This window comes from Drosophila eugracilis, unplaced genomic scaffold (assembly GCF_018153835.1).
Source record: "Drosophila eugracilis isolate 14026-0451.02 unplaced genomic scaffold, ASM1815383v1 contig_415, whole genome shotgun sequence".
NCBI classification, from domain to species: domain Eukaryota; kingdom Metazoa; phylum Arthropoda; class Insecta; order Diptera; family Drosophilidae; genus Drosophila; species Drosophila eugracilis.
The window spans coordinates 348,069-361,654 of record NW_024573278.1 but is presented as its reverse complement, the minus strand read 5'-3'; the positions used below and the strand labels follow the sequence as shown (position 1 = coordinate 361,654).

Genomic DNA, 13,586 nt, shown 5'->3' with positions numbered 1-13,586 from the left:
ATGACCATGCGAACAAAGAACAATATAAAAAAAAACAGAGCAAATTTTTACCACCCCAGCGGGGCTGGCAAGAAAAAATAACACTTAAAAAATTTGCAAACATGTTTTGCATACAGCCAAACCGATCATCAAATATTCACATGCAATCAACGGAGGAGATCTTAGGTAAATTTTCACCCAGAATGTACAACGCACCCAAGACAAAGGCGAGAAAATGTCCAGAATGCAACCACCGATCTCGAGACTCAGGAGATATCCAGCTGCTTGGGAGACCCACGTCACGATCACGATCACGATTGGGACAGATCTTTTGTGCAAACTAGAGCGAACAAATGCGAGTGCGAAAATCTACCCCATAATCCCAGGGAAAAACCTAAAATTAAACTTTGCCGGACAAAGGAAAAATCCCGTTGATGGTGGGGGGAAAGAAATTCAAATGTTTATTTGCGTATCGAAATGTGCAAATTTTTCCCATTTCCTAAAACCTTGAATATTCATAAATCTCTTGGCGAAAAAGTAAATTTCAAATTCTCCACATTGTTGCCAAGTTCGATGGATGGATGCCAAAGTCTGGCGGAAGTGGAAATGGAAAATCTTTCCAGTTATCTACCTCTGACATCATCACCTGTCCAAATCGAGTGGCCCAAAAAGTCCAACACGATAATTGGTGTCATAAAAGTTAGTTAAATCATATTGGACGTCAGTCAAGCCGGTGACATTCCCAAATTAGAAGGAGTCGTGGGGCGGCAACTCCATGGCGTGGTGATTGCCACGGCCATTGTTTCGATGACACGCCAAATGGTTTCTGTTTCGTAGACCACTCCACCTGTCAGCCAAATGGACAGCGAACTGAACACACAATTATCTGCCAAATGACGAGGGCGTGTCAGGTGGCGCTTGCCATTTGGCCAGCTATATCTGTAGGTACTATATCTGTTCTATATGTTTCCCGGTGCGCAGCAATAATCACAAATTTACAGCTCAACGTGGGGGACAGCCGGTTGATGTTGATTCCAGATTGCGTCGATTATATGTAAATTAATTATGGGGTTCAGCTTGGGCTTAATAGTCGAGGATTGCCCCCGCACAGGGGCGAAAGAGATACCTATGAACCCAACCCTAATATCCAACTCACTACTGCCTTTTGCCAAACTAGTTTTGGCATGCAAATTGACAAGTCTCGTCTATGACTTGGCCCAGACAACTGCAGATACTAGTACTAGTATGTGGCAAAGACGTTTCCGTAAGTGGCGGAGACAACTCAATGAGGTCTGTAAATGTTATGCTCGATTGAGGATCCCGATCCCCAAACAGAAGACATTGTAAGTGAGTTAACATGAAATGGCAGATTCAGATACAAATGCAGATTCGCTTGGCGATGGAAATGGAGATGAAGATGCAGTTACAGATACAGTTGCAAATGTGCAGCTGCCAGCGATCGAAGTGGCGCGATCATGTGCAAAATGCCTCTTTTCGTGTTCGTTTTTTTCTGATTTCTTTTCGGGGTACTGCCATTTCGCCTCCTGGGAGCACTTGACACGAAGAAATAATTCCATTGAGTTGGCAACTATGCCGGGAATCTCGAGCGAGACAAAATTAGACAAGAAGCGTGATTTACGGAACCCTTAAATCACATGACAACAACACAGAGATCGGCACAGATCGAGAATCGAAGAGCAAATGCGATGACAATGTCTGGGCAGCACATGTGGATGGATGCAGCTCCATAGCTGCTGTGGCTGTTGAGAACTGGGAATGGAGCTGGAACTGGGAGGCGGACAATGACAATGATACTGATACGGAGTCGATCGATCGACGCTTCCCTCTGGCAGTCCTACTGATTTATGGCAATGCAAACGGGAGACAGATCAGACAGATCTAGAGGAGTAAGAGATCAAAGCGAATCAGACAGTCTGCAGAGCTTAATGCCCTGGTAATTTTATATGCTTGTACTAGGCACTGATCATCGATCACTGATCATTGATCGTGTGACCACACTGGGGTATTTCCAGTCAATAAAAAACCGACTTGTTGTTGTTTACCCACTTAGGAATCGAGACGATTCTATCAGACTAACAGCTACCACATCTCCCATCTTCCGCATCGCTTTGGTTTTGCCCAAAAAAACAATCTTTGTTTACAAGCGACTGAATGACGAACATATCACACCTCTAATTCAAGCAATAAACTTGTTTTTTGAATGACTAGTAAAAGTTAGGCCTTAATTTTGGCATCGCATTGCGCTAGATACAATAATTATTAGCAAACCTTTCGAATTATAAAGACCTTATTCAAAATATATATAAATATTACTTTCAAATGAAAGGAATCCCCTTAGAACTTGTAAAGTTCTTAAACAAATATTGGGGAATATAAATTTGCATTAATTGGATTTATACAGACCGGCACGAGATGCCGGCGTGAACCTGTTTTCAGATTTATTTATTTCGTCATCGAGTTTGGGAATATTTTGTAGAAATGCACAAAAGGAAACCGCAAGTGGGGACGCTTATTCTTCTAATATTTGTATTTAGTCACCTGGGTAGAACAGGTTCCACATTTGGGCATCGCATTTTGTTTAGATTTTTCTTGAATCTCATTAATATCCAGACGATAAATGCCCGAATCTGCGTTCCACGTCCAGTATAAAAGCCGATCTCAAGAGCCGGCTTTAATCAGTTAACCGAAAAATTTCATTGTCATTGGAAGTTCTCGTATCGAAAGTGAAAATGCGTTCCGCGATTTTGTTTGGCCTAATTGCCTGCTTGGCTTTTAGCCTTGTCTTGGCCCAGGAGCAGTCACCAAAGCAGTCCAACGATCTGTCGTCAGTGGAGAAGGATATTGGCCAAGCTGTGGAGTCCCAAGTGCGAGCTAAGAGGCAGTTCGGCTTCGGTGGTCCATTCGGTGGATTCGGAGGACCCATTGGCTTTGGCGGACCATTCGGAGGAGGATTCGGCGGTCCCTTCGGAGGCTACGGCGGAGGATTTGGTTACGGCCGTCCCTTCTACGGAGGCTATGGAGGCTTTGGACGTCCCTTCTACGGAGGCTTTGGACGTCCTTTCTATGGCTAAAATCGAAGGCTATACTAGGGCTATACCAATAAACGAAGACTGAAGACTTAGATTGTGTGTTTATTCTGAGGTGCTGGGGATATTCCGAGTCCCAAAATTATCTCCCAACTTGACCTCGTCCCATATGAATGTGTGTGACCCAAAACGACGACGTGATCGAAGGCGGGAACCCGGGGGCTGGGGAATATTTTAAAAATAAATAACAGAAAATCTCCATTTATTTATTAGTTCGTCGGCGGGGTCTTGCTCCTGAGCCATGCTAATTATAAGTCCAGGAGGAGGGTGTGTTTGTTTATGTTCCACGGGCTGTCACGATCTGTTTGCCTTCTTTTCGGGCACTTTGCAGCTCCTCCTCCAGATTAGGCGGCTTGTGTGGGAGTTTTGTCGGTGTTTGCGGCAATTATCACGTACGATTGTCATAATTATCATTTGGATTTTATTAGCTGGACCTCTGGGCCAATCTCTGCCTGTCTGTCTGGACTGGCTGGCTCTTTCTTCTGCAGAAGCATCTTTGACTTGTGCAAAGTCAAAGAAATAGTTAAATATTTGAGGGATGTCATATGAATATAACTGACATTTTTTGGGTAAGTAACTTTTCTGCAAAGCTGCAACCATTAATCAAGTTAACAATTAGTCATTTAGCAGTCAGCTAATCAAATTTGCAGCATATGCGTTAAATATCCCATAGAGTTTTATTGGCTCACCGGAATGATGTACTAATCCCATTCTAATCAACATGAAAGCCACGCAAATTATCCTTCGCCCGCTTGTGCATATTAATTTACGGCCAAAACCACCAATAGATCCTTATCGAGGGTTCGAGGGGTTCGCGCAAACAAAACGCCCATCTCGATGACTTACCCCAAAAACATAGTACGCCCTCGCTTGAGGACTCGGAAGTGGATTGAGGAGTGGGTCTTGGTGGTGCTGTCATTGTTTAATTGTCAATAGACATCGGCTTCTATCAATATCATAAAAGCTAATAACTCTCGGTTGGCTGGACGAGCCGCAACTGACAACAAACCTGGGCCAACCCCTCGCTCTAATCCCACCGGATATGCTCAATCAAAGCTCTAAGTGGGTGGAGGTGGTCTGGGAGATGGTCGGTTTTGGTAGGTGTGAGGCGGGCAACCTCAACCTGTCTGTTGGGGGTTGCTCGCTAGCTGGAAATCATCGCATTTCATTCATCACTTTTCGCCTTTTCAACGCTAACAACCCTCCACGGATCCACGGAGCAGGACTTGGACATGCTTCCCCTTCTCCTTTCTTGCCTGCCGTGTTTTGATATTAAAATTGCGTAATTATAATTAACCACATGTGTGTGTGTGTGTGTGTGTATGTCAAGGGAAGCGGTTTAGCATGTCCTTTGACTGCTTCCGCTCGTCGGTTAAAGTTACTTCCTCCCGTTAGTGTCACGTGTGTAACTCTGTAAGCGATCCAAGGGAAATCCCCCAGCTCTGCCCTCAGGGGCATAATCCATAACTTAGTCGACTGTCAGGCAATTGATACAACTTCCAAGCGGAGTCACCTCGTAATTAAAAAAGGAATATTTTCATTTTAATTAGGACGGCATAACTTTTTGGTTTATGGTGTCAAAGGATTAAGATTGGCATGCCAATGTTATGCTTAATTGAATGAAAATGAGTATTGGGGTTTTCCATTATTTAAAATGCTAAATACCAATAATTTCCCAAGAAATATATTATCTTTAAAGGGCAAAAATATAGTATAGGACAGAGCTCATTACCATTATATTTGTTAAGCCTATTTTATGGTCGCAAAAACCTAATAAGTGTACAACTTTGAATCTCATTATTTCACAGACCAAGTATAAAAACCCTTGCAATAACTCACTGTGCATCAGTTAAAAGAAAAGGTCCGTCTTTTTGAAGTTCTCGTATCGAAAGTGACAATGCGTTTTGCTATTTTACTTGCTCTGATATCCTGCTTGGCTTTAAGCCTGGTTTTGGCTGAGGAGCCAAAAGACAAGGCCGAGAAGGAACCCATTGGGACTACTGTGAAGCCTCAAGTTCGACCCAAACGTAGTGCTGATAATCCCTCTGCTGCATCTCCTCCGTCTGGTCCTTATGGTCCCTATGGTCCCTATGGTCCTTATGGTCCCTACGGGTATCCATTCCCATACCACCCACCTGGTTACTACAAGGTACCGTTCGCCCAAGTCCACGGCTACAATCTTCCGTATGCCGGCTACTTTTCATTCTGATCCTAAGGCTACAATTTTGTTACCAATAAACGATCAATGAACATTTTTCGGTGTGATTTGAAGACGCAGTTTAATAAACTAGAAGTAAAGGTTGGTCTTTCAAGCTTATAGTAAGCTTTGTACTGAGAATAATATTCAAAATTCCTTCTAGTCGTAAGCTTGTGAAAAGGTTGTAAGGCCTAACGTCATCATCGCCATTCCAAACCAAGATTAACTCTTACTTTTACCAAATGTGTGCAATCCATCAAGTAATGCGTATGGCCCACAAAATTTCCTAATTGTAATTAAGCATGGGAATCGACAAAAGATGCGCAACAGTAGAACTTGGGAAACCCAAGCCGAGCAACCGAATAATGTGGCCAATAAAATGTCTATGAGTCTAGGGTTACAGCTGGAGGAGGAGTGTGAGATGGACCTAGGAGTTGAAGTTGAAGTTGGAGTTGGAGTAGGAGTACGAGTCCAGGGTACAGACATTCCAGATAGCATGTACCATATATACCAGTAAAAGAAACAGACAGAGCCAGAGATGAGAATGGACTTGCGCTGGGGGATTACAAACGTGTTGCCATTAGTTAACTTCAGCTTTGATTGATTTCAATTAATCTTGGACGCGTGTAATTAATCATTGAACACTTTAATATGGTTAACAACTCTTGACCAAGCAACGGTTAAAAAGGTTCAACGAGCGAATGAGCGAACAGGCCCAAGACATTTGGCTCTGGCAACTGACAAAGTGACTGACCACAGAGCCCCCAATTCAGGGGAACTGAGGGGGTCTGCGGTTGCCGGGGCAGCCGCCGCCGCCAAGAAAAATGGCCAAGTTTGGAAAATGCGTTGGAGTAATAGTCGGTAACGAACCCAACGGCATGCCAGGCATATATGTGGATGGATTTCCATAGCCCAGTCCCAGAGGCAAGTCTTCGGATTCAGATTTTAGCTCTGGAGCTGGAGCTGCAGCTCCACACTCAGCCCCCGACTAATTGTGCTTAGATTTCGCGCCACTTTGGGTAGCTTTGTGGTCATGGCAACGTGGAAAGCGGTCCGCGATTGATGGCTATCAATGCCGATGACTTATGGCCGCAGTCGCAGACCGAGGCTCACATGAGTTGAGCCAACGGACCTGGCAAATCCATCCATCTATGTGGCACATTTGACTGCAGCTCGGCTTGATTATCTTGGCTTTTCCTACTACTCCCCCTTGGACAATTGCTGGTCTCGTTTGGATATTGATTTTCCCAGGCAAGGAACAAATAGCTCTGGGCATCGAGGAAAAGTCTGCCGATTTCGTTTGCGGCTAGACCTGAATCAGCGGGTAAGAGATCCGTGTAAGGTGTCATTAGGTGGGTTCGATTCGCCTTCTTTAAATGGAGTTATAATAAGAGTGTGGTGTGCCGCATCACTTAAGACTCCACTCTGTAGAGAGGGCCACAAAGGAAGCCAACCATCGGAAACCAATTGAACGAATTTCACACATGGGCGCTAATGAATTTAATGAAGTCATTTTTCTTTAACCGATTTACAAAACTACTTACAAACTCGGGGGCCAGCCAGCCAGTCCGACTCGTCAGAACAAGCGAGTTCATAATTTTGCATCATTAATCATGGCCTTAACAAAGAGATCTCGGGCAGGGCGATTGACAGGCCAGGAAAAGGGGGAAAGTAATTTAGGCAGCCAGCTTAGATCGCAGAGCGACTGATTTGCCGCTGGGAAATTAAAAAACAATTGTTAATTATTAAATTTTAAATTTTACACTTTTGCCGCAATCGATGTTCATTTCATCGGGGGCTATTCTGGGAGCTGTTCCATAGCTAAAAACCTGGGGCCAATCATTGTGGCTCCGGTCGACACCTCGCTGATGAGATCATTCATCACCGCCGTAACCCGAGTGAAATGAGTTGCCATTGTTGCGGCCTGCAGTTCGGACAAAAAAAGAGTTTGGATTCGGAGGAGAGTCTTCGCTTTTTCCTGTGGCCTCTTTTGGCATGGGTTCATTTCGGTTTGACTGCTCAATTATCACTTTGATGGGTCTGCAGAAGCGGACAGATCGTGAGGACCCGCATGGAGCCACGAGAAAGTGTGGGATTGGAGATGGGGCTGTTAAATGTTTCATATTTGGTTGGGTTGGTGGAGATGAAATTGAATGTCACTTTCCTAATGAATCCACATGGAGATATAAAACCATTGGGGATCCTAAAAACGAAACTTGAATACTTTATGTTGGCAAAACTAAAATAAGAGAACTAAATTATGCTTTCCTAACTTCTTATTGCCGTCATTTTCGAAGGGGTAATGCAGGTTTCCCGAAGTAAAATGTATAATTTAGATTAATCATTTTCGTACGGCAAGGGTCCCTTATAAATAACCCTAAAACCATAGAGTTTAACCTATCGAAAAACATGTATAAAAAATATGACTTCAATTTTACCAAATAAGAAATATGAAAAAATGAAATCCTTGATTCTGTACCTTTTTCTCCCAATAGTCTCAGCTTTTCAGAGCACCCCTTGTTCCTGTTCCTAACTCACCTAATCCAAAATTGCGTTTTTATTTCGGCTGACCGAAACATAGGAAATGCGATCACGACCGCAAGCGTTGCGCATCATTAAAATCGGATTATTGTCCGGCAATAAGAAGACCTGGCAAAGGACGCACAGGCACAGCTGATCTGACCAATGTCCCCGGGATGGCTGACCAGTGTCCGATTCCCACGATGCAGTCGTGGCTATAAATCCCTCTAGAGAGTCTTGGGCAGTATGCAAAAACGCAAGACGCCGAAAATGGAATTAAAATGGAAATGCGTATAAAATCGACCCAAAAGCAACCCCAAAAACCCGAAGGAAACTTGGGTGAAAACCCAGGTAATCAAACTGGACAAGCGGAACCCTTTTGGCGCTGCCATAATATGCTGTAAAATTTTAAGAAAATCGAGCAGAAAATTCTTAGGGGACAATGTCCAGAGATTTCCTCTTCGGGGGTTGGAAATATAATGATTCGAGCTTGGCAGCGTTGAGATGCTGCTGCCTTTGGCAAAGGTTAAGTCCATCGACTGGACACTCGAACTCGAGTTCAAACGGCTACCTGGGATGATCGCTGCATCTCCAAGATATTCGGGCATCTGGTCCAATGATCTTTCATTGTTATCGCTGCCTCGCCTCTGACCTTTGGCTGTCTCACGCAATTAGGCAAACTTAGCCAGGGTCAAGAAATATGTACATATTCCATTTGAATATTTTTGCATCAATCTTTTGCATACAGTTGGCCGCTTTTCTTGTGTTTTCCGTTGTTTGCCAGGGACGCCTCCCTTCGACGGATTTGAATAAGTGCTAATGATTTGTGACATGTTCCAGTGCGCCAAGCCAAAGGCTTTTATGGCGAATGTTTAATTCATGACTCCGACTTGGTCAGAGAGACTCACATAAACAAGGCGGAGCGTACATTATAGTAGATTATACTAAAAAACCCAAAAGGGGGAGGCTCGCATGTAATTACATACACACAGAGATACACAGAAACACACATCGACAGCGACTGACACATGTGAGCAGTGGCTGACCTTTGACATGCGCTCTCGAAATACATTTCGAGTGGAGCACAAACACATGGTCCCTGTCTCTGTCCCTCTTCCTGCCACTTTCTCCCCTCAATGCCCCATTCGATAGTACACCTACTTTGGCTTTCTGTGTCCAAACGAACCCTTAACAGCTTTGTGGCTCGCATGTCAAAGGGGCTGCCATGGAAAGGCTTTGGCCCAAATGCAATTCCAAATGGACAAACGAAAGACTATATAATTGCAGTTATTTTTAATTGATTCTATGGAATATATATACTCGTATATGCTGTCGCATGTGGGTATTATGGGAAACATTAAAGTCTGTTGAGTATGAAGAAAACTAACATCGAAAATAACAAAGGCTTTAAATATTTGAAAGATTTGTATTTTGAAATCAAAACAAAAAAAAAGAAGGAATCAAAAATAAAAGATTTTGGCCAAAGTACTTCTCAGTCAGAATTTAAAATGAAAGCTTGAAAGGCGAGTTTAAGCATAAATCAACAATGCACTTAAAAGGAGAAAGGAGAAAAGAAGAATATATCAAAATTTTAATATTTTTTAATTCCTATCCTAAACTTGAACAAAAGTCCACACTTATTTTTCAAATTCCCACTGAATTGCAACGTTCTTTGTTGATTTTTTATGAGAAATAGATCCATCAAATGGCGAATCCTCATCAAGCATATTGGGTTGACAAAGTTGTTAACAACGAGACTTTTTCTTGTTGCTGAAGTTTATTTGTTTTTTGTTTTCGTTTTTGGCTGGTAAATTTCACATTTGTGTACGCGACTCCGAGCAACAGAATACAATTTCAGCATTTTCCAGCCACGACCAGCCAGCTCCACTTTCACAATGAATCATCGGGCTAAAAACAACAGCCAGCAGAGGGAACTTTTTCTGCAGACCAACTGCAAAGGATGGTATAGAAGGTTTAGGGGGTGTGGCAATAGGGGTGTCGGCTTGATAGGGGGAGGGAAGGCGGGCGCGTGTTCGTCAGTTTAACCAGCATGACATGGCCCGGTCCATTGCGGTCCTGGTCTCTGGCATTTTAGCACTTATTCATAAAGTCCTTGCCAGCAACGGAAGACAAAAGGCAAAAAATGGTAGGAAAAAAAGTGCCAGAGAGAAGAGGAATTACTAAAAATTTATCAATGTAAAAGTTGGCTGGGTGTTTGCGGCGGGCGGGGATGTGGGTGGTTAGAAAGCAGGAAACAAGCAACAATGTAAATTATATGCCAGTTGGTTTTGCCACCTTACAGGGGGGTGGGAGCTTAAAAGGGGGTGCACCACAGCTTTCCCTTTATCCGGGAATGGGAGCAGATCCATGTAGGAATGATAATCTATGTATCTCTACCCGTACATATGCTTAGAAGGAAGCACCAGAGTCCTTGGAAAACAGAGCAGCATGCATTCGAGTGCAGCAGTGCATCCACATGTGGCAAGCCAAGTTGCAAAACTCAATGTTGCACATAACTGTAAATTGTTTAATGTTTTGCAGGGTTGGTAAGGGGCAGAACTTGAAGTAATTTGAATGTCACTTTGGAAAAAATTATTTTGGGTGATTTTTCAGGATTTTGTTTTACCAATTTTGTTTATATTTTTATTAAATTTTTAGCTTTTTATTAAAGGCTTTAAAATTTGTCGTTATGTATCGATGTATCTCTTCTTGTATTAACTTAGAGCTAAATAAAAACGATAATTAGTTTTAATCTTCCAAAATTAAATATTTATATAACTTTAACTTATTTTAATTATTATTCATAAAGAATTTATTTTAGTTTTAATATCTTGAAAAACTTTAATTCATCTTCTAAAGTTGCAACCAGAAATAAATATTAAAAGCTATAAAAAGAAGGCTTTTTGCTGATGAAAAATGTCTCCCAAAACCCAGAAAATATATTCAAATCTCGCTAACAGTAGTTCAGCGTACAGCCTTTTCCGCCCAGATGGGCCCACAACTCCCACCTTTCCCCCCGAGAAACCACCCACATTCAATGAACTGTCCAAAGCAGGAGAAGAGCACAAAAAATGGCCAACAAAGCGGTGGTGGAAAGGGGTGAAGGTGGAGAAACTGGGGCTTCTGTGGCAGCGAGTGCAAAAAGGCGCTCAAATGGGGTTGTCAGTATTTAACCCACCGGGGTTGGAGGTGCCGGCTGACTGCGCGAACTCCGCAGAAGTCCATGTAACCAGGAGGCTGGTGGGTGGTGGGTCAAAGTGGGTAAGGGTTTTGGGGGTTAGGCAGCAACATACGAGAGTGCGAGGCGTACTAACAAGAGGTGCCGAGGAGCCAGGATTAGGTTCAAAGAAGAAGAGCCATCAGGATGTACGGGGGATCGGGAGATCATCGCCCATCGAGACCCCACACATAAGTCACATGGCCAGAAAGAGAGACGCCGCCAATTGAATTAGACCCTAAACGGGGCTGCCAGAGAGAGACATCTAGCGGTGTTAATAAAAAGCCAGCCAAAAACGCTTTTTGTTCCTTTTTAGCCGCTTTTATGGGGCACACAAAAAAATACAAACGAAAAGTAAACGAGCGAAATTCCGATACAGTTAATGATAAGGCATATGGAGCTGAAGCGAGATGGAGCTACGTGAGAGTGAGATTGCTATATGGTGGTGAAAGAGGCGTGGTCTCCCGCAAAGAGCTACAAAAACTCAACGAAACTCGGCGACTGAGTGAAATCGAGTCCTATTGGAGGTGGCTCTCTCACTCTGATTCGAGTGCAAAGTTGGGGTGGCATATCGTTCATCATCCAATTGTACGTTTGCACTTCGCTCTGGCCTTCCCATGGCCTTCCCCTTCCCACCTCCTTGAAAAGCCATCCCGACATCACGACACTAGAGGGCGCCAGACTCCATGGCCCGTTACGCCCTATCTACCACCCCCAATTTCAGAGGCGGGGGAGTGCAAAGTGCGGTGGCCACAATTTGGCCCTTTGGACTGGCCTGCAACTCTTGGCTTTGCAGCCAGCGACACTTTTCCAATATTTCCCATTTTCGCATTTTCACATTTCCCCATTTCCCAAGCCATCCCAGTTGAAAAATGAAGTGGCAACAGTGTTGCATGGCATCCAGCGATTCGCTTTAAAGTTTTCACTCTCCCTATAGTTAGTTGCGTGCAAATAGGCGGTCGTTAAATGCTAATCCCGAATGAAACCAAGGAATAACTGTCGGCAAATGGACATATCAGGTTGCGCGAGGTGTCCTCGTTAAGAATGAATTCAATTATCGTTATGATTTCATGTTTTGGCACCTCCCCCTCCCCAATTTCCATAGTTTCCCCAGCTCAACAAACATTTCCTTCAGACACGTAAACAAAGTAAAAGTCGTGCCTGATCCAATTAGCCCAGGGAAATTATTATAATTATATTACGACAGTCACTGGGCTTCACTGGTAAACTTTTATTTAGGGGCAGTCTGAGTATATTGAGCGTTAATAATACGAAGGGTCTCTAGTAATGCCATGGGTCAGTATGGAAACCTATATAAAAACGTATCTTTAAGATAGTTAAAGCAATGCAAATTAATTGGGTATTCCGTAGAACATGTGCTTTTAATACTCTTGAAAGTCATTAAAACCAAAGTAAATCTAATTTAACGATATCAAATTAATTAAATCTTATCATAACAAGTTTATTGGCCATTTATTGGTTTCTGATTTCTGTGGCGCAATAAAAAGTAGCCATCAAAGTTATTTTAGTTACTCTTGAATAACAATCTTATGAAAATTAATAAAGTAGCCACTATTAGTTTTAGAAATCTCAAAAGTAAGGAGTTGATTTTTTATATATTTGAACTTTATAGTTAATATAAGAATATATTACCTTACTTATTATAGGCTAACCCCACATATATTTACCGAGGAATAAACTTAGGTATCTGATCAATTAGCTATTAAAGTTAACCCAGACATACTTTACAAGTTCTAGAATTTTCTGGAAATTCCCAAAATAAAATATTTCAGATACTACTTTTAGGATCGAAATATCAACCTACTGGTATACCTTTATCCTACATCATCCTGCCATCCATCATCGCTCCATCTTCATAAACTGCCAGCTTATCTCCTTTTCCTCTTGGCTAGCAACCAATAGAAAATGAGCTTTAAAGCAAACATTTAACCGCCAAGAGGCATTATGGCCGCCAAAACTCTTCCACCAGATAAGAAATCGGACTTTAAGCCCCACCAAATTTTGTCAGTTTCAGAATATCAAAGTAGAACGCACTTTAAGGCAGTTGGCCAACCAGAGAAGAACCATTCGCATGGCTAGCAAAAAAGATAAACAGCGGCAAAAAACTTATTTCGGGGTGGAGACTCATTTTAAACAAATTGGTAAAAAGTTGCTGGCACCTCCGACGATAAAGAACCCTAACGGTAAAAGTATCTAACAGATGCGCCCAACAGCGAGCTAATAAGAGCAAACGGGTTCTAGTTGGACGACTGAGTGGGCTTCGTTGAGTGCAAAAACGCTCAGAGAGAGAGAGAGAGAGAGAGGGACTTTCTCGTGGTGGTAGTGGTGGTGGTGGTGATACCAGCAGTGGTGGTGGGTGGTGGCAAACCAGCCAAACGCGTCGAAGGTCTTGCCCCATCAACAAGAGCGAGCGAGAGCGTCGATTTCACTCAACTGCTGGTAGTATATACGAAGAGCCATAGGAGTAAAGCGATCAGCAGTACTGCCCGCTTTTGAGTCGAGTATGAGGAGCGGTGAGAGATTTGTGTGATGTGTCGTTAGGTCG

General features: G+C 43.0%; 2 protein-coding genes across 2 annotated transcripts; both read left to right on the top strand.

Moving 5' to 3' along the window:
* Positions 1–2,670: 2,670 nt before the first annotated feature.
* Positions 2,671–3,285, top strand: LOC108111746 (glycine-rich RNA-binding protein 2). The gene has a single exon (XM_017221300.2). It carries the CDS (start codon positions 2,730–2,732, stop codon positions 3,069–3,071), a length of 342 nt encoding a protein of 113 aa, XP_017076789.2. The 5' UTR covers positions 2,671–2,729; the 3' UTR covers positions 3,072–3,285.
* A 1,648-nt stretch (positions 3,286–4,933) lies between these two features.
* Positions 4,934–5,338, top strand: LOC108111745 (short-chain collagen C4-like). Its single transcript, XM_017221299.2, has one exon. It carries the CDS (start codon positions 4,984–4,986, stop codon positions 5,293–5,295), a length of 312 nt encoding a protein of 103 aa, XP_017076788.2. The 5' UTR covers positions 4,934–4,983; the 3' UTR covers positions 5,296–5,338.
* Positions 5,339–13,586: the final 8,248 nt, after the last annotated feature.